The sequence below is a fragment of the Solea solea genome, chromosome 1 (genome assembly GCF_958295425.1).
Source record: "Solea solea chromosome 1, fSolSol10.1, whole genome shotgun sequence".
Classification (NCBI taxonomy): domain Eukaryota; kingdom Metazoa; phylum Chordata; class Actinopteri; order Pleuronectiformes; family Soleidae; genus Solea; species Solea solea.
In genome coordinates, this window is record NC_081134.1 from 5459710 (window position 1) to 5481119 (window position 21410).

At 43.2% G+C, this 21410-nt stretch overlaps 1 protein-coding gene across 3 annotated transcripts in view; it reads right to left on the bottom strand.

The window, feature by feature from the left end:
• Positions 1 to 21410, bottom strand: part of LOC131461274 (uncharacterized) — a 141445-nt gene that overhangs the window by 12834 nt on the left and 107201 nt on the right. For all 3 annotated transcript variants that reach the window (XM_058632416.1, XM_058632405.1, XM_058632425.1), the window contains exons 6-9: positions 19415 to 19596; positions 7449 to 7705; positions 5932 to 6068; positions 1781 to 1902 (exon numbers count right to left, since the gene is read on the bottom strand). In XM_058632416.1, the coding sequence (XP_058488399.1) occupies positions 1781 to 1902; positions 5932 to 6068; positions 7449 to 7705; positions 19415 to 19596 (698 nt within the window). The remainder of the gene's footprint in view (positions 1 to 1780; positions 1903 to 5931; positions 6069 to 7448; positions 7706 to 19414; positions 19597 to 21410) is intronic.

Genomic DNA, 21410 nt, shown 5'->3' on the forward strand with positions numbered 1-21410 from the left:
GAACACCATGATGAACACACATAAAGCACAACGGACAGTCGGGAGGAGGAGGAGGAGGAGGAGGGGGAACGTCTGAGACGAGGGCTGGAGTTTAATTACAACGTGAATGGCTGCCGCGGTGTGATAACAGGCCATTGAGGATTCACCTGCCTCCGTTTTGAATGTTGGAGCTGTGGCTACACGCTGCCATGTGTGAATAGACGGAGCATTGTCCTTCTGTACTCCGTATGCTCCCCATACTTGAACAGTGGGCTTCGTACGTTGAATGGAAACAGATTTGAAGCTTCTTTATGAGAGACATGACTATTGGAGAGCATAAGCCTCTTATCTAATTCCTTGTCAGACAAAAATAATGACGTGTTTATAGATTGCTGCAGTCGCCTGATTCGTAACGGGCACTCAAAGTAGATTTTTAAAATGAACATTTTTGACAGGTCACAGAAGGAAAATCACAGGTGTAAATGATCTAATTACCGATGGCTGAGTTCCATTTAGCTTCCCCTGTTTCAGTCAGCATGCTTCCCTGACTTGGACACATTGTTAATGTCATCAGTAACTATGTTTACATGGACACAAGTCATCGGAATAGAAAATATGCCACGTAAACACAAGAGGGCTGGTATACGTGGATCATCATTCAGACGCAGAAGAGGAGGAGAATGTGACGGATCGCGGACACAAAGACACGTATGGCATTTGTTTACTACTTCTTACTAATTCTGCTTTGTTTATGTCCATAAACCCATAGAATTTGAAGCAGTGCTTTAACATGGCGTCCCAAAAGATGACAAACTATCGCTGCCCACAGCGTAAATTGTAACAAGAACAAATGTTTCTGACTCTTTTGACTGCCATTTCTCTAACACCTCATTATTATTATTTGGAATCGTAAGAAAAAGAATCTCTGGTCATGACTGGTGTAAAGTAGGAGGTATACGGTAATGTAAAAGGTACAAAATAAACGCTTTTATATTTAACAGCAAGACTTGTGTAAATGGTTTAGATGTTAAGGATGTGTTCACATTGAAACGTTACACTATAGCTTTTACTTTATCTGATATTTCCAGTTATCTAGACTTTTTCCAAAGCCCTGGTTTTGTGGTTTTTGTTGCATTTCCACGATGAACCGGGAAAAAAAAAGAAAAAAAAAGAAGACAATTCTCTGTCAAAGAGCATCGAAGGTGCTGTTTGGTTGGTGAGTGAAGTAAAGATCTGCTGGATTGACAACGAGCGCAGATGTGGTGTGGATATTATTGATTTTGTTTTCACAACACTGAACAAGCGCTATTGTTGGGCCATCTCAGTCGGACGGTCACTCGTGCAGAACGGTGTCTAAAGCATCAAGCTACATGATCATTTCTCAGTGTGCTGAGCTGTATATTCTATTATTTTTCTCCCTCTTTTTTGCTTGAGCTTCTTGCTATTTTTTCTCCAGTTTCGCTGGGTGTTGATTCCTTCCTCTTTTCAGAGGCTGGACAAATGATTTGATGCACCATTTTTGTTTGTTATCAGTGACTCTTATCGTTTTACGCGCTCGTCCTCCTTTGCCCTCACATTAATTACACCCTGAACTTGTTTGTTTGTCACCTTCAGCGTTCTCCACCATTCTTTTGGAAAGTCTTGGTTATCCTGGCTGACAGGAAAAATGGTTGTCACTGTTTGTTGAGATGTGACGGCACACACAAAGACCGGAGACCTCTGAGCAGTGCAAAGACGGGACCACAGACGTCATCTTGCACAAAAATCACTGACATGAATTGTTATTTTAACGCAAACTGACCTGACCCACGGAAGACGAGTCGCACATGGCTGTTGTGTACTGCCTGTCCAGCTCAGGTGCGTTGTCATTCAGGTCTAACGTCTCTACTGCAACCAGAACTCTGGACACTTGGCTGGGATTGTCTGTAATGAGAGAGAAACACGTCAGGCCAAAACATTGAATCACAAGCATCACTTTCATTTGTACACCTGAGAGCCACTGGTCCATCATGTCCCTGTGTGAACGTGACACTGTGCACAACACTGTATATAAAAAAGATGTCACGAATAATGTGCAGGGAACGTTGTCATCATTGTGAAAAACAAACCCAGACAGGGAGATGCAGGACCCAGACACGAGGCAGCTCGAAAATCCTTTGGATGACTTACTGGAGAAGGGATCGTTTTGCTTCCAAGAAAAAGCAAATAAACTACTGTGTTGGAACAATGTCCACAATCCAATTTTGCTGTCTTCCAACTCTCTGTGCCTTTTAAACTCCCTTGCCTCATCTGCACTGTCTTCCTCGCCTTCTTTTACTTTTATTTAAGGGGCTTAACGTAAACTTCCGAAACTATTCTCTATCGCGACTGTGCTGTGACGAAGCGGCAGCTTTTTACTCAGGAACAAGATGCAGCGCTCGTCTTTGCTCGGTGTCGGTCACTTTCCTGCGCGACGCGAAGGGGTTCGCTTGTTGCGGTTTCGTGGGGTCTCTGTCGGGAGTCTGTGCCGTGCAGGGAGCCGATCGTTAGGTGACATTAGCAGACTCCACATCACCACACAAAGCTGCACGGGAATTATTATTACAATCTCCATCACTAGAAAAAAAAATCAGTGTTTACACACACACAGGTGCAACTTTACACTCCATTACTTCCATTAAATAGTCCTCTTAGGTGAGCTATAGCATTTGAGTTTTTGTTCAAAAGCTTCAACAGCTCTCAGATATTACTGAGCACATACTTGGCTGAGAATACAGTCGTACATTGGTTTTCATTTGGCCTGCGTTGCATCTCACAGACTCCCAGCAGGAGCACAACTGAGGCTTCTATTGCAATCAGAGTTTTCCATATCAAACTGTGCCATTCTTAGCCCAAGAGTCAAGTGTGTATGTGTGTCGATTTCTAAGAGAGTGAGCCGAGGAGGGATATAGAAAGCAGTCAATCTGCATGCAGTTACACAAGGGTGCAGTTTAAATGGATTGGCACATGGTCTCCCACTCCCCATTCACTGGCACACACACACTCACACACACACACACACACACACACTCAAACGAAGTTCTCACAGACATGCACGAAAACACATGAGAGTCTTAGTCTGAGCTGAACTTTCACAATCACATTTTAGGCTGCTCTTGTGTGAGACACAATCCGGGCTTACCAGAACTCATCTTTACTCATTTATCTGAGCAGGTGTACTCAGCACAGCTTCAGTATCTCTCACACACACACACACACGCACGGACGCGCACACACTCCCACACCATGTTCACAAACCTCGAGCAGTAACACTGTGTCATGGATGACAGTGGCTGGTTCCCATGGCTGAAAAGCTGAAAATGAGCTCTCGCCGTAATGCCACCGGTTGATGTGGCCTGCCCGTGGCCATGGCAGAGCTCCTACTGAGCTTTATGTCAACACTGCCTGCAACAGTCTGTTTATTAGATGGAGCTCATTATTGAAGACAGGCACTCACTGCGCTGCCTCCACAGTCCTACAAACACTGGTGCCACGCGAAGCCCCGAGTAGACTTTGAGTAAAGATTAACTTTGTCCAGAGTAAGTCTTGGCAGGGAAGACAGCTTCTCCTCCTTGCACACAGCCACTGGACAGCATTCTCCAACTCTACTTTAAGTGCTGCTTCAGTCAGTTTGATTGATTTTTAGGGGTTAAAAAGAACACCCAAATAGTTTGTCACCTGCCAAAAGCAGGAGACATCACCTGCCAGCAGCTTAAAGGGGAATCTGGGGTGTTTCAACCTATGGTAGGTGAATAGTACTAACATTTCAGCATTTGATTTGATTTAATTTGATTTATTGGCGAAAACAAGCATTTTTAATGGACATAATATAGAATCTAAAATGCCCACCATGCTTTTCTTTACGAGTGCAATAAATTCCACAGATGGGATGAATGAAAATATCCTATATGTATATATATAGATATATGTATATATCTATATATATAGATATATGTATATATCTATATATATATATATAAAAATCTAAAAAGATGAGAGTACAGTATCAGCCCTGTTTTTAAGTGGTAAATATTAATTTATTTCCCACTAGTCTCAGAATGGCACAGGTTAAGATTATCTCGTCCCGGGCACAGGCAAGACTGTCAGCTGGCCTGTCTAGGATTATATTATAGCCAATACTGCGTTTCTGTCAGTGAACGATCGCTTTAGTTGCGTTAGAATAAGCCTTTTGTAAACCCTCGAGTCACGAAACCTGCCATCTTGTGCCACCATGTTTCTCCCGACCAGCCGGAGCGTTCACGCCACGTTTAGAAGCTTATATGCAAATAAAGAAAAGACGAACAACAGGCCACTTTAATTATTTCCTTGATGTGCTTGGGAAAGGGAGCATCTTGCAGTCTCACCGTTAGATGTCACTAATTCTTAAACACTGGACCTATAAATGAATGTGAAGTGCGTGTGAAGCGATCTGTATTTTTGTTGTTGAGTCATTTTTTATGCAATGCAACTCCCATTCACTGTCTAGACTGTGTTTTTCTTTTTCCACACGCAATAACATGTAAGGTCTCTGTTTTGCACCACTGCTTCCCCCCCCCCCATCTCTCACCATGTTGGTGGGCCGTCAAAACATCCATAAAGTTTTTTACTGTCCTCTCAGGCAGCCAGACCTCATCATAATTTCAGCTGCAGCTGTGAACGTTGTTACGAGGGAGGAATGCACTTCTGTCTGTGTGTACCTGTCACACGGCCGCAGGAGAGCACGCCGCGAGCCCTCACATCAGCACCACATGAATATTAAGCCCTTTCTCTGATAAATACGCCTGGTTTGCTAAGAAAATAGATTCAAGACATAATTGTATGCCATATAACTTTATTATTAATAACAATTTTATTCTATAAGGAGCCAGTTTTGTTTTTTTTTGGTGGTTTTTTGAGACATTAATGGAGTTATTTTTGCATTATTTAACAATAATTCCATAATAGTCTTTCAGCATAATGTAAATCAAAAGAAAGAACAACACATCTGAACCTGTTCTAGGCTCCATTTATAGCTCTTTAAAAATCTGGCCCATCAAGTGAGACTGAAAAATCACGAGGCAGTTGAGAGAGAGACGACAGGACACTCCTTTTGTTGGAAAGATCTCTTGTACAAAGAAACCTATAAAGGAAATAATCTACACGAGAGTCGGACATTTAATGCAATAAATAAGGTGTCACTATATAGGCAGGATGTTTAAGAAGTGGGGAGCGTCATCATTTTGTGATTGTAGACTGCGCTCTCCACCATGTCGTGCTTGAGATTCTGCTTTACAGACAGTGTAATGGAAAAGAGAGTGTAAACACGCAGGGATTTGATGAGGCCAAAGTTGGAAATAGAAGTTAACAACAGTCTCAATGGATCATGACTAAAAGCTGCAGAGCAGCCACTAAATGGAGCTGAGATTGTTCTGTCGGCTGCACTTTTGTTCACTCGCGGTGTCACTTCTGACTGCAACACAGCCCGTAAAGTGCTTCAGTGTTTGCTCAGACTGGCCATCATCACCTGGTGTTTACCACTCTCTCTCTGCAGTTTTACTGTGCCGTAAAGCCGTGCTTGTCCTTTGATTTGTTGCTTTAATTCCTCATTTCCAGTCAAATCCTCGCGAGAGGGAACCCGTCGCCGCATCAGATAACTCACACAATATAGATCGAACGGATTCTCAGGAACAAACTATTCGTGGTGCCAGGGAACATTCCTCTCATGGCTTGATGACTCGAGAGCTAAGCTGCTTAGTGGAACGTCATCACACACTGGATGGTGTGCTTCTCAGACAGTGTAAAAATATAGTTTCAACTCCCTAATCAGCTGGTGTATAGGTGTCAACGATGGTAAGTGTATTAAAGATTTTCTGTTGTAAATAAGAGAGCATTTCCAAGGACCAGGCTGTAATAATGTCGGGCTATTAAAAGTGAGCACAAAGAGAGACTTCTGACCTCTCTGTGTTGCGATGACAGTAATGTTGTGCCAGTGCTCGCGTTCTCGGTCCAGCTCCATGGCGGTGGTGATGAGGCCCGTGTCCGGCGTGATACGGAACAGAGCCTCTGGGTCCGACTGAGGATCAATAGAAAACCTAGAGGAGAGACACAATTTGGAAGAAGAGCAATAAATGTGGTGCGAGAAGGATGTTGAGAAGTACAGAGTGAGGTGGGGGGGAGGTGGGGGGTGCAGTGGGGTGCAGCGTGAAGGAAGCACACAATGCAAATGTGCGAGCAAGTGATAAGAAGTTTAGCATTCGAACGGCCCAAAAAAATTAATATAGGGAGATTATCATTGCTGATAGGAGCTCTTTTGAAGTGACACTGATTATCTAATTATCGCAAAGAAAACAGCAACTATCATTCTCACCACACGCTCAGTTTTAGCACTTTTCCAGTGGTGGTGCTAAGAGAAGCATCCTTCTCTGTGATTATTATGTAAACTTATCAGCCTCTCTTGTTGAACTGTGTGAGACACAACATTCCAAACTTGTGTGTGTGTGTGTGTGGGCATTTTGTGAGCTTATATTTATCTCCGGTGTGTTGTGTCTTAAGTTGAAAAGCCGGTTTTTAGTATCAACTCAAAAACGTCAACAATCATGCTCAAGAAAGAACATCCTTACATTTACATTGATGACCATTCATTCTTATGGTTAATAATTGAATTAAATAACCAGAACGTCTACTGTGACTAACACATTGTCGATCCTTTTATCCAAAATAAAAGCATTGCGGGCTATTTTGCATCAAAAGTATGTCTTCTGTCAAAGTAGCTAAAAGAAAATGTCAAAAATAAACATTGGAATTGCCATTTTAAAACCATTATATTACTTTGCATCTGCATCTTTCAGTCACAACACATCTTTAAAGACATATTCCTCATAATAGGTTTTTCCTCATACGAGCAGAAATCTCCACTTCAGTAGCACTTACAGGTTTGTTCTTATACAACAATAACATAAATTATCAGTCAACCTTTTTCATATTCACAGCCTGATTTATTAAACGTTTCATACCGAAAAAACATGTCAAAAAATAAATGGATTGTAATGGCTCTTGATAGTTCTCCTATAAACGGAGCGATAAAAAAAGCTATTCAACATTCTGTCGAGTCCAAGAAAACAAGATGGAAAAATAATAATTTCGTGTTAGTACAATACATCCGATTTCAGTTCTTTTCAAGTGTTCACATTAGGTAACGGATCATTTGTATGTTACTAATTCATTCTTAAAAACGCAAAAATGATTATAACAGTGTTCTCAATGTGCTTGTGCGAGGTTTGTTTGGCTTCCTTCCAACGGAAGTGTGGATGGATGGACACAAAAATACTTGCTTTTAATATTTGACCTCACATTTTTTAAATGTTTTCTGATGAAATATGTGTCAACGGCGATAAATTCATCAAAAAATTATCCAATCGTCTTATAGTCATAGCAGCAACTGTCATATACAGTACAGAGACATATCACTTCACCTGATATTATTGGTCAGACCAGTATCGGGGTCAACAGCACTGACCCGGCCCACAGTGCACGCTGGCGGGCAGTTCTCGGACACGTCCATGTGATATCGCGCCCGGGAGAACCTCGGTGGCTCGTCCGCGTCCAGCACCGCGACTCTGATGGAGGCTCGATCCTTGAATGGGCCTCGGCGCAGGAAGCGAGGGTCCACTATGGGGTTGAGGACTTCCACGGAGAACGAGTACGAGCTCCGACTCTCATAGTCCACGGCCTGCAGAGGGTGATAATTGTTCATCAAACGAATGATTAAGTATATAATCATTCAATGTTGAAAAAGGTTTGAATTACACACCGTCTGTGAAATGAGTAATGATGATGCATTTTATTAGCAAGAAATTATGTAAATGTCACGTTATGAATACTAACGATGTTTTATGCCTGTGTAGGGTCTGATTCTCGTAGTAAATATTCCACAGAGGACTGCTAAATTAAGCCGCACGGCGGAGTAGTGGTTAGTGCTGGTGCCTTGCAGCAAAAAGACCTGGAATGTGCATGCTGTCGCGTGTGTGCACGAGTAAATTGTACACTGTAAATTGACCATGATTGTTGGCCAAATGTCCAGGGTGTGCTCTGCCTTTCGCCCCGTGTGTCAGCTGGGATCGGCTCCAGTGACCCGTGACCCTCATGTGGAGGATAAAGTGGCAGACGATGGATGGACTGCTAATTTACACATCAAATGCAGAGAGAATGCAAATAATGAATCAGGTGAAGTCACATCTACAATCAGCATCGAGAGTCCGAGTGAATCCTACCATGGTTACCTCACATGTTTTTTTTTGTTGTTGTTTTGAGGTGATACTTTGAACGTTGTTGTGCACAGGCGCCTGGATTGGAGAAGGCGTTGATGTTGGAGCATTGCCAATGAGATTCCAGATGCTCAAAGAGTTGAAAGAGCTCCGACACCCAGGAAACAAGTGATTTTCTTGCTGTTCTGAGATTGTTGGATATTTGGCTGCACTGTGCTGCCAGGGTGATGGATGCTGACACATTCATGGGAGTTGTATAAGATTCGGGCTGCTTTGTACAAGCAGCACAGATGGGTGTAAGCAGGTGGTACTTCAGGTAGATGAACACTGACCACTTTATGGAGCTGCAGCGTTGGTGCGGCAGTGTTGGCACCGGGTCTGGAAGAGTTTCTGGAAAGGCAGCGTGTTTACAAACGTGCTGAGGGACTGTTAAATACATAACCCACTCAAAACAGCCCACCAACATGTGCAAGGTCTCAAATCCTGTCCTATTTGTGTATGTGCATAGATTTTTATTTTTATTCTTAACATTGGCTATTTGTGTTTTGTTATGTCTCTATTTCTGTAGCTTTCTGTTTCACTGGAGCGGACCAGAACAAGCCGCTCAACAAAAAACTTGAATCTTGAATTTCAGACAGAATGTTGTGGGAGTTTTTTTACAGTATGGGTCCCGGGTTTGCTTTCAGGTGCAGCACAGCTGGTGTACTGAGCTGACAAATGATAACCACAAACAATACATTTTAATGCCACGAAAGTGAGAACAAAACTAAGCTCCTGGTCTTACACCCTCTCCATCACCATGGCAACTCTACTGTCACCATAGAGATTCTAACCTAGCCATAAGGAGCGTTAACAATTCTTTTGTATCCACACATCTACACAGGTAGAAGAGATTTCATTTGGGATAGAGGCTCAGGCCCGGAGAGATTGTTTGCAACAGAGAAGTTATGAAGCCTATTTGTCTGAGGTGTCCGCATGATTGCATGCCGCACTCTCACCAGCGGCGCCACTTCTGAAGCGATGAGATGAGAGCCTCTCATCCTGTTTGTCGAAATTATTGTTAGCAAGGGCAAAGACATACACACAGGTAATCAAATTCAGCACATTCACTAGTTCACACACACCCTGATATACAACATTTACAGGTCTGGTTCAAAACCCCTCGTTTGAGGTTTATGTGGTGTTTGTGTGTTTGTGTGTGGGCTGGTGTGGTGGCGCTGTTGAGCCTGTGGGTCCTCAGATCCTTTGTCAATGTGTACGAGTCCTTAAATTAAGCGAGCGCATGATATGTCTCGGTGTGATCGGCACCGAAAACCATGTCGGACGGAGGATAAATAGGTTCCGTGGCTATGCTGAATATTCACTGTCAGATTCGGACAATAAAAAATATCTTCCTGTGGATCCCAGCAGCAGTGGGAATATTGATATCCTCTCTCTCAGGCTGCCTCTCTTTGTTTCTTCCGTCCTTCTCTGCTTCTCTCCTTCTCCTTCTCTTTTCTCCGCCCTAACCAGAGTGAACAATTTTACAGAAAATCAGCAGTTTTAGAGGGAGGTGAAGGCTGATTGAAAATTATGCAGGGAGAAGGGCGAATGAAAGACATCAAAGTGCAACCAATTTGGGGAACATCTCTGTGGGGAGAGTAAATAAACAAGGGAAGCTGTCGAGGTGGATGGAGAGACAGAGAGTCTGTGTGTGTGTGTGTGGAGGGGGAGGGGTTTATCCAGGTAGACAGGGACAACTCTTCCTCGACGAGGTCCCCATTACAAGGAGAGAGAGAATGAGGCAATCTGTCTGAGGAGGAGCGGTGTCACTTACACTATGAGCACACACTCATCACCCCCTCCCTCCATCCACCACTGCATCACGTCGCTCCCTTTTCTTCTCCACCTCGCACACTCCATCACCCGTTCCCCCTTCCCAGCTTTCCACCCGTCTTTTTGTTGTGCACGAGCTGACAAACCACAACACATACACTCATCCCTCTCCCTCACGCGCCCTAACAGAAGTCAGTCATCACGAGGCGACCCGATGGGGCTTCTTTTGTTGTTGTGTTGTTGCACACATGCACGCACACCACACAGAGCTGCGTGAGCACCACATTTTTAAAAAAAAAACAAAAGAAAAAGAAAATGCCTGACACTAAATTTGTCAGAGTAGTAAAATATGTAACGTCCTCACAGGCGTCTTTCTTATCGACCGAACTGACAGCAGTACCCATTCACCCCATCCACCCCCAAGCCCCACCCACCACCATGTTAGCTTAGTGAAGAGTGATATGAGAGGTAGCAAAGCTGTGAATTTGCCAAGGGTCCGTCATTAATGTTTCACAAGTATGTGGTAGAGAACCAAAAATACTGGGAAACAAATATAATAGTCCGTTGCAATGAACACTGCAAAATTGGATCAGGATCAATGGTTAGGGAAATTAAGTCACTGTATGTGTAATTTATAAACGCAAAAAAGCATGAATTTAGTGGAAGTACTAACACGCACTGACACTTGTTGGTCTATCTGTGCGTTTTTAGACTTCAAACTCTTCTTAATATTAGGGCTTTAAATGTTTTTGAACATTAGACGAAACAGGAGAATCTCTGGGGGGGGGGGGGGTCCAGGTGAGAGGGCGGAGCCTGGCTTGAGCACTTTTCCATTTTCCATTCTCCTGCAGAGAACCAGAGAGATTACACTAGACAGCTGGCAGGAGAATCCTCAGAGAATAGTCAGAGCAACTTCTGCAAACATTTGCGTTTACACACGCACACGCAACTCCTCCACACAATCTCCGGAGTTCAGTGCATGTTTGGAAGCAGCTGTCACACTCCTTGTAATCTGAAGAATATAACGTATTATTTTAACTGCAGACAAGTTGTGTCCTTCCATTTACACACTTGCTATTATCATCCGTGCATTCACATTAATATACACTCCAACATGCAACCGTGCAGCACTCAAAATGGTCAGAAAGTAAGAATATGAACGCTTGTCAGCCTCAGCGGTTGGCATCTGTAGCTGACAGGGAAGGTATACAATACAGTGTACTTTCAAATTTGTGAAAATGGCAGCATTATTGAGACTATGTCACATGACACATGAGGGCAAAGTGAGACTTTTAATTCAAGTCACTAAAGCAGGCATGATACGGGTCGCATGCACCCTCCCTGATTGGCCCACGTGAGGTCAATTAGAAATTAGAAAATAAACAATGGTGGTGTCAGACAATTAGACTCACTACACTACACCACACTATAGTATAGTATAATAGTATTCATTTTATAGTATAGTCATTTGATATTTTCAATAGAGTTAGAAAATCTGCATTTTACTTAATTTGGTTTATTATAAATAATGTATAAAATAATTGCCCATCCCTGGCCTACACGTTATGTATTATATTTATTATGGACTTATAATTTGGTCTTACTAAAGACCACTAAAGTCACTTCAACTGGCAATTGTGAAGCACCTCCATCTTTCTTTGTAAAAGGGATTTAGTTTAGTTAAGCTGAACCTTTAATGACACTCTCCTCTTGTGATGTCTTCCAACTCTGACTTTCTCAGTCAAACGCTGAAATGTTCTGTATGCATCAAATCCCGATTCTCCAGTGGATGCATATGGGCACGGCACATTTAATTAATTGTGATTGAAAATAATTGAAAATTATAATTATATACAGCCCCTGAATGTGCATATGTACGTACATACTGTACATACATAGTGGCCGATCTCTTATTCATGTAGCTCTCCTCTTATCACACACTGTTTTACCCACAGGCCTTTTGGAAAATTCAAATCACTCGACGCAATTTCCCTTTCAAATTTTGCTTCACGGTGAGCAGAAATGAATTGGCTAACCTGCATGCTAGACTGGCGATATATAATACTGGGTCTGTTTAAAGAGGTCAACCCATGCTCAACCACATGCCTTATGGTCCATATACTGTACATCACTGCAGGGCGAGGCTTGACATCACACAGATGCAGCTCCTCAGAGCACTTTTCTGCAATAGTTCGAAAATGAATATACTCAGTAAAATCAAGTTAACATACTTGCTTACCTAGGAGTTTGTGTGTGTGTGTGTGCATGTGTGTTCATAGTGTGTGTGTGTGTGTGTGTGTGCTTGTGAGCGTTTGGTACCCTGTTGTCCTTGCAGCTTGAGTCCTATCTTGATTGTGTGCATTCTAAATCAAGATCATACATCACATTTGTCTGGTGACAAACGCGGCTTTGGACGTTTCTGCCAACAAGCACAACAGAGACGGCAGAACAAAGACTCATCTAAATCTCCCTTTTGACTTTGTTCTTCCCCTCTCTTCCCTCAGTCACTTGTCTCTTGTCTTCTCTCTTACTTCACTCTTAGATGTCCCATGTCTCACGGTCTCTCTCTCTCTCTCTCTCTCTCTCTTTCCCCCCTCTTTCCATCTCCCCCTCTTTCTCTTTTTTTCCCCCCTCAGAGGAGATTAACACAATCTCTCCTTCGCATGAGAAAACAAACACAGATAATCCTGGGCTCGCTGCTGGCGTGTGACCGAGGATTAGCCAGCCGTTTTAAGTGAGAGCATATGGAAATACTAACAGCAAACTGACACATGCACGACCCGGCCTGTCCCGCAGGTAAGAGAAATGAAAGGCACACAGGCTTACGCAGCTCACCGTACCCCCAAAACACATCCCTCAAAAGGCGGGCCTTCTGAAATGTGATACTACTGGATTCACATTAATGATGTTTTGACATGCCTAGTGATCTCACTTTGCTATATACATGATATTAAATACAGTATACGTGTGCAATGAGGTGATGTGACATATGGGTATTTTTCTACTTTGTTTAGGCAGGTTTTTTTGTTTTTTTTGGTATACGCTAAAAAATAGCACTAGTGGAGCAGAACGCCACTCGTTCAGTGTCTAGAGTTCTTTCCAAGACTACTTCTATGCTAAGCTTATTGCTCTTTTGTAAGTCGCTTTGGATAAAAGTGTCTGCTAAATGCGTATATGTAAATGTGAATGTAAATATGCTGTGTATAACATCAAAAATGCATGGTTTTGTAAACACGTTACAAAACATTTTGTTCAGCTTATGAAAATTCCCTCTACTAAAAACCTGTTGCAGTTACCGTTATTCATTTTGATTTGTGGTTTTATAAGTGTTTGTTTGATTTCCTGCTCATACATTACCTTTCTGGAGAAGGTGGCGTCTTATAATCCTATGTGGGATGGGCCAGATGGCGAGCGAGGGAAATAGAAATGAACTAACTACACAAGCTTGAACAATCAAAACACACTCAGCCATGTTATTGAATCACCGACTGTCTGATATGCATGCTAAGTATCTGGACATCCCTCTTCTAAACGCTCCTCTTTGCAGCAGTTGATTAGATTTTGATGAGTTGATCGATTTCAATGAAACCTTAACCAGCAGCCACCAGTGAAAGCTCCCACAGGGTTACCCTCTGGCCATGAGAGGGCACTGCTGCAGAGTAATATGTCAAGAAACCGCTGAGCTGAAGGTGTTGATTTTATAACTATTAACAGCAAGTAGTAGGGATCAGGGAACGAAGAAGAAAAAGATGAGGAGAGAAACCACAAAGAAGCGAAGAAACAACGCATCTTCAGTTGAATTGGATGAAATAATCCATTTGTGTGGTGCTGACATTGTCTGCATATGTCTGCCTGGATATGGCCCTGTCTCTGTCCATATGTCATGGTGTGTGTGTGTGTGTGTGTGTGTGTGTGTGCGTGTGTGTGTGTGTGTGTGTGTGTCTGTGTGTGTGTGTTTGAGGCAGACTTAGACTGAGTCAGAGCCATAGACACACACACACACACACACACTGTCTGACATGGCCTCCAGACGCAGAACAGAGCGAGGACGAGGCAAGGGAGCAAATGAGAGATAGGGTGTAGAGGGCGTGTGTGTGTGTGTGTGTGTGTGTGTGTGTGTGTGTTTACTTGTGCATCTCACCCTGCACATTTTGACATCAGAGAGGGAAAAAAATAAACCAGAGCAATGGAATGCGGGGAGACGGCAGCAGGCGACGACGAAAAGAGGCAGTTGGGGGTGGGGGTGAGGTAATGGGGGTTGATAGTGGATGATGGGAGAATGGGAGAAGGAGGGAAATCATTTTATTGCTGGGGGTCTCTGTGGGACTGACAGTAAATAAGCAATGATAAGCAGCAGGCAGCTTCAGTCAGGCACACAGTCTTGCAGGCTTTTAATGACCCAGCTTCTCCCTTCTCCCGCATGTCCCTGCCTAACCCTCGCCTCAATATGGCTTCACCAGGTTCCCTCTCCCTTCCTCTGCTCATCAGCACATCATCATCACAGTCCTCCTCATCTTCATCTGTCTAATTCTCTCTGTCTGCCTTCCTCTCGTTCGCCTCCAAGCTCTGTTTTATCATCACATATTCTCGCTCTCTCTCTCTCTCTCGCTCTTCAAGTCATCTTCCAACTCCTTCCTCTAACTCCTTCTCTCTACTCTATGTATCCCTAATCTGCTATTAACCCACACACACACACACACACACACACACACAGACACAACCCCCAGCTCAATTTCCCACCCACCTTTCATCTGACACATCGTTCTGTGGTGGAGACAAGAGCAGCTGCAGCTGTTTTACTTCATTCCGACACAGTTTAAACACAGGGAGCTGCAAGGTCAAGTGTGTTATATTGATGTGTCCCTCTGTACTGTCCATATATCTCTCTGTGGTTTATTGTTGCCCTGCTTGTGTAGGTGTGCATCATCTGTGTGTGGGAGCGCGAGAGAGAGAAAGAGAGAGAGATCAACGGTTAAAGAGATTCAGCCCACAGTAACACGATGACCAGCAAGGTCAAGGCCAAATCTGGGGCAACACAAATTGTTCCGCTCGGAAATCCTTCCTTCTCTGGGGGCGCACACATCAGCCTGTTCCCCCTTTTTAAATTCTTCACAGTTAGTCAGACGATGGAAAGTGGATGCTGGGGCATGTGAGTCAATATGGCCGTGACATGGGCAGATGCAAACACGTCTCCCTGAGAGGACGATTGGATGTGTAGATATGTTTGAACATGGGCTAAAGTCGAATTTATGGAATGATACGATACAACATGAAGAGTTTGCCGTACAATACAATAAAGTTCTTAGTTTAATGTGGAACAGGGGTATTCAATTTAAATCCATAGAGGTCCAGTAACTTACATTTCCTCGCAGTAAAGGTCTGAACCTCATAATGTCTACATTAATCAACAGCACACTTTTCCTTATCCTTTCAATGTATTTTCAATTATCAGAGTAGGATACGTTTAATATGGGAAAGAAATCGTTGTCTGTACTTTACATTAAATTAGTCCTGGCAAAATCTAATTCAGGCCTCCATTGCAAGTAAAAGAAAACTCTCAAACCAAATTCTCAATTCATAAAATAAATAAAAAGTGCCTCTTTTTTAAGTGCAAACTGAAATTAAATAGTAAAATAAAACAGGCACCAAATATTCAAATAGATATTTAAAAGTTGTATGACAAAAAGAATCGCAGTCAAGAACACAAATGATTTTAGAAGAATCTTCTGTACCTAAATGTCTGCCACACGTATGCCCATTATATCTAAATATAGAACATGCATCTTCTAATTTCTCTTTAAGTACTTTAAGTAATTCAGGAGTAAAAGATTAAGACAGTAAAACGACTCGTCGGCATCGCGAGTTTTGTGAGCATCGTCAATCTTAGCAAGAGAGTCTTTTACAAGAGCTTGAAATGGCGCAATGAGGAAGTTACAGAATCCGCTTCATAAACCATTTCATGACCTTAAAGGACACGACATCTATGGGCTGTAGTTTAACCGGAGCATCGTTGCGACATTCAGTATCAGCTCCACTTTGCTTGATAGCATTCAGAATGTCTTCACATGTAACCTGTGACTCCAGACTTTTATTCAACATTTCACCCACAGCAGCAGTTGGGGTTTATAATCTGTTTCTCTGTCTCTCTTGGTGCCTGTGTAGAGGGATTAAAGGAACCTGGAACAACATACAGTACAGGGGGGGGACACGTGCTTTAGTGCTAATTGTGCGTTTTGTGTGACTTGGTCCAGAGGGATGCTGCAGGCGAGATGTGCTAACATGTAGTTTTCCAGTGCAATTAGTGCAGCACATGTTGAACTGATCGATTATCCATTTTCACGCAGCAGGTGGCTCTTTTTTCCAATATCTACCCGTTCTCTCTTTTTCACTCCAGTTGTTTTCACTCCCTATCTCTTTTTTTTGTTTTCTATTATTATTTATTTATTCTGTTTTACCTGGATGTCTTTCTGGGTGACTATTGCTACCTCCCTGTGCCTCTCAGTCTCGAGCTGTGCTAATTTTTCTCTTTGGCTGTCACTGATTTTGCAGTATTTGCTGGTTCTGCATCCCCTTTCCACAGTTTTCATGTCTCTCTCTGGTTCCTCCACACTGTCACGCCGTCGTTATGCTGCACTCTCTGCTGTCACTGCCTCCCAGGACCTTATTTTAACACTCCACCCTCCACCTTTCCCATCTTCTCTCTCTTTATTCCTCCCCACTCTTTCCTGTTATTCTCACCTTCGATTTCTTTCGCCTTGCATCTCTTACTGTACCCATTCCTCCTCCTCCTGCTTCTCTGGTTCTCTTCAAAGAAGCTCACACCACCAGGCTTGGAAAACCTGCTGCAAACATCACCTCCGGGTGCAGATTGCTTTTAACGAATCTGACAAACCCAAGGATGAGAACTGACATAGTCATAAATTTACACACGCTGCCTCCCTGCATGCACATACACCAGCATGTCATGACTGCGAGAACACACAGCCACTCCAGGATAAACAGACTTAATACTCTTGGAAAAACTAATATGATTTTGTTTTTGTAAACATTTTAGGATGCTCTGAAAACGTCTCCAAAATGGCAACATGTCAGAAACTTCCGGCACACCTTTGAGGAGTTTTCTAGGTTTTTATTTGGCAGTAACGGCAGAGGCGGAGAAGTAGACATTTAAATCAGGAAGAGACGGGGGAGTTTGGGAATATTTTTCAATTATACTACATAGTAGATGTAGTAGATGTCCACCATGTTAAGAAACCAACCAGGTTGACTGAGTCCATCTTCTCATTAATAGAATATAATTTGCCTTTCTTGTGGTTTCTTGGGACTCGTGAAAAGGGAGTCCCCTTCTTCATATCGTGCCCAGATTCCCCCCCTATACCTGGGCATAACAATTTTAGGTTTAGGTTGGGGTTTGGATAAAGGTCAGGGTTAGGGTAGGGGACTAGGGAATGCAGTATGTCTATGAGTGTCCCCAGTAAGCATGTTGAACAAGAATGTGAGTATATATGTGTACTCTCCCCTCCTCTCCCCCTCTTTCACCCCCCCTCCCCTCTCCAGCCCTCGAGGTGCAGCACGAGCTCAGGTGCATGGCAGCAGAGATAATCAACCAAGAGCTTCTTCAGCAGGAAGAGCTCTGAAAACAGTTGCCCGTGGGTCAAGCGAGTGATTGAACTGACAGCACGGTGACCACTTGTGTAATGTTTATAGTTTATTTAGTTGATTTGGATAATGTAACTCAATTCTTAAAACGTTGTTATTGTTATCGTGTTTTTTTTTTTTTATCCTTCATCTCCTGGACTCACAGGGACAGAACTCGTGCATAACCTTTGGTGTGGCTCCAAGACACAGAGAGTGCCTTCACATGTGGTCTGTGTTGCTGTCAGAGACGGAACAAAAGACAAGCTACTCGACGTGTCGGAGGTGTCCCTGGGTAAGACACTTAACCCCATGTTATTCCTGACAGCTGTGCTGGCAGCATATGAATGAGTAAGATAGATGTGTTTCAGAAAAGGTGCGACAGAGATCCGCTGGGTACATGATGGGTGAACAGAAAAACTGTAGTGTAAAGGCAGCTTTAAAAGGTCATCGAGATCATTTTTACATTTACCATACGCAGATTTGGACTTTGTTTATGAGTGAACGCGAGTGTGATTGACAGCTGGTGTCGTCCAATGGGAGCCTGGCTGCAGGTGAATTCTGGTTGCAGAACCTCAACGTGGTCAAACATCAAAAACGCAAGTTCAGATTCTTATGGGTGATGTTGACATTTGGCTCAAACTAAATAAACACGTCACCCCACATTATCCATTTAGCATTTTCAGCCCATTTCCATGGCCCGCGCACAAGGCCCGCTTTCTCATTATGCCCACATTATTTGTGATTCCTGAGACAGAGGTGTACGAACATTAACAAGTCACCTGGTAATGAGCGGGTGTCAGTCCTCATTAACCCCACACTGCAACACACATCTTCAAAGAGAGCAGTTATTCAGGGTGACAGGCCACTTAGGAGATCACTGTTTGAAATTGAAATCATCTAGTATTACACAAAAGAGGGCTATTAACCAGCTGAACTCAGAAGGGAAAGGCAGAGCCTCATTGATCTTTACATGCAACAGCTCTGCACAGAAAATCTTTACTGAGAGGCAGCAGTCAAAACAGCTCATCAGTGGCCACTTTGTTTTTTTCCCTTTTTCTTTTTGCTGCAAATTAGACTCATCAGCCACTGCAAACATTTGCATTTGGATGTGTCGCGCTTTGACTGACTTGTGAACGTTTCATTCTGTTGGCTGTAAACAGATGGAAATGTTGATAGAAATAAAGAGGCTGGTGAATCAAGCAGGAAATTCAGTTGTCAGAAACCGATAAAAGCACTCATCTGATTGGGAGTCAGATAAGGAGACGAGCTGAGATGAATACGGATCCTCGCTGAAAAGGCTGCTGAGTGATGAGACGCGTCAAACCTTACCGGCTCCTCATGGGCTTGCATTGGTGTGTATTTCCGGGTAATTCCAGGTTAATGGGGCTTAGACAACATTTTGTTAGCTACGCGCTGACTCACAGACAAAATAAAAGTCCTCTTAAAAAACAGCCCACGTTACTTGTGTCATCTCTCCTCCCACTCATCATCTGTTCTCTCTCTCCATCATTTGCTGTCCTGCCCTTTTCCCTTTTACCCTTCCAAACCAACACATTTCTGTTTATGTTCTCCCACTCCCCCCCCCTCCATCTACCCCCTTCTCTTCTCCTGCCATTTCCGCATGTGACATCGAAATGACCCCTTTCTCATCTTCCTCCTCCCCATCCAGCCCTCGCCATCAATACCCACCCATTCCTCCACCACTGTCATCTTTCCCTTACCTTATTAAGAATGATGACAGCCTCTTGGTTCACTCCTGTGATGTTAAACGTGTCCCCTGTCTCCCCTTCTAGGATGGTATATTCCAGCTTGGCGTTCTCGCCGAGGTCGGCGTCAGTAGCTGAAATACGCCCTATCTCGGCACCCGGGATGGCCAGCTCGGAAACCGAGAAGGACCACATACCTGTGTGAGACAAGGAAATAGCATTTATTAAAGAAGCAAATAATTCACAGTCACTGCTTTATCCTCCACGTGAGGCTGGTGCCAAGCCCAGAGGAGAAAACTTTCCCTGCCATTATGACAATGTACAATTAAGTCACGTGATGTCCAGAGCTCTATCTGCCAGCAGACATCTTGCTTGTTTCAAGTAAACCTTCAAAATGGTTTGTTTTGAGGTTGCTGGTGATGGGGAGTCCCCTTCTTCATGACGTGCCCAGGTTTCCCTCAATATCTGGACATAACATAAACCGTCTGATGAAACTGCATAAAAACACAAGCACACACAAATATCCACCGACTACTTTATTACCTCCCAGCACACTCAAACACACACAGCAGCCAGTCGGCTCGGCTGACAACACTAAGTAGGGAGGAAAGATAGAAATTGAGTGAGGGAAAAGGTAAGATATCACTATTTGGCTTGCGCACACAAACAGACAGGCTCATTCAAACAGCGCTGTTATCTGCTCCACTAAAGCTACGGGAATCAGATAGACCTGTACATGTGAGCGAGAACAACATCGTGCAAACACACTGGGCTGACAGAATAAAAGATAGCCAGCACTTCAACCAGACCTTATCTGGGCCAACAAGCAGTCAGATGAATTCTGTAATTCTGACAACATCACAGCGAGACGCGATGTGAGGTTATTTCACTCTGTGGATCAGTTATTACAGTTCACACATCAATAGCAATTTCAGAAACTAAAGTTGTCATTCAAGATGTGCGATTGCTGTCTTTTTATGTCTGATGTCAAACCTGACTTGAAGGCCAGTTTTACAATCGCACAGTGGTTTTCTTCTCAAATAGGTCTGCTCACCTCAACCAGGTGTCAATCAGTCATTTCCACTAGTTCTTCAGTTAGGATTTTTGTCCTAAAGGTTCCAAATCTATTAATGTTTAGTTGCTATTAGGACAATTAATATCCTAACGCAATGCAGTATGTTTAAATTGAAACAAATATACACCACAAAATGCTCAACTTTTGAACCTCTTTAACCCATATTGTCCAGAGACATGTGTGTGTGTGTGTGTGTGTGTTTGTCCCTGACATGTCAGGGTAAGAGTGCGGTGGTGGGAGGGGGAAGAGTGTGTTTTCCCTGTAGAATTACTGATTTATTCACCGTTGACACTCAATAAAGAGACGTTTGAACAAAAACAACTTGAAATGTGGACTTGTCAGGTCACAGCACTTTTCCACTTTGAGTCAGTTGATCTCGGATGAGCTCAGGCCCAGAGGAGTTGGCGGCGTTCCTGGACGTTGTTGATACGGTTTTGGGCTTTGCAAAGCAGCAACTTAACTTGCCTTTGTAGGTGCAGTTACAGACCATGTTTATTGACTACGGATTTCTAAAGTGTCCCGAAGCAAAAGCAACAACAAAAGCAACAATGTCCTTGATAGCAGTTCCAAATACGGCCCTTTCCCCATACACAGTCATGACACTGATGATCACCTCTGAATTAACATTTTCCACATGAACTGTACTAAAGGAGGTGTTCTATGAGCAATATCCTAGAGCTTATAATCCTTCTTTTATAGTCTACAAACACGAGGAAGAAGGATGAAGCAAGGATGCAAACACCTCTGACACCAGTTTTCTCAGACGTAGAGTAGTTGCCACCATTATGCTACTAATGTGTGGTCAGTGACTGATTACTGCCATGGATGAAAGAAACCATGCATGTTGTATGCAACATTGTCTATATCAACACTGAACTATTCATCCCGGCTTATTCAGTGAAAGTGGATGAATGGCTAATGTGAGTGGTTAATGTA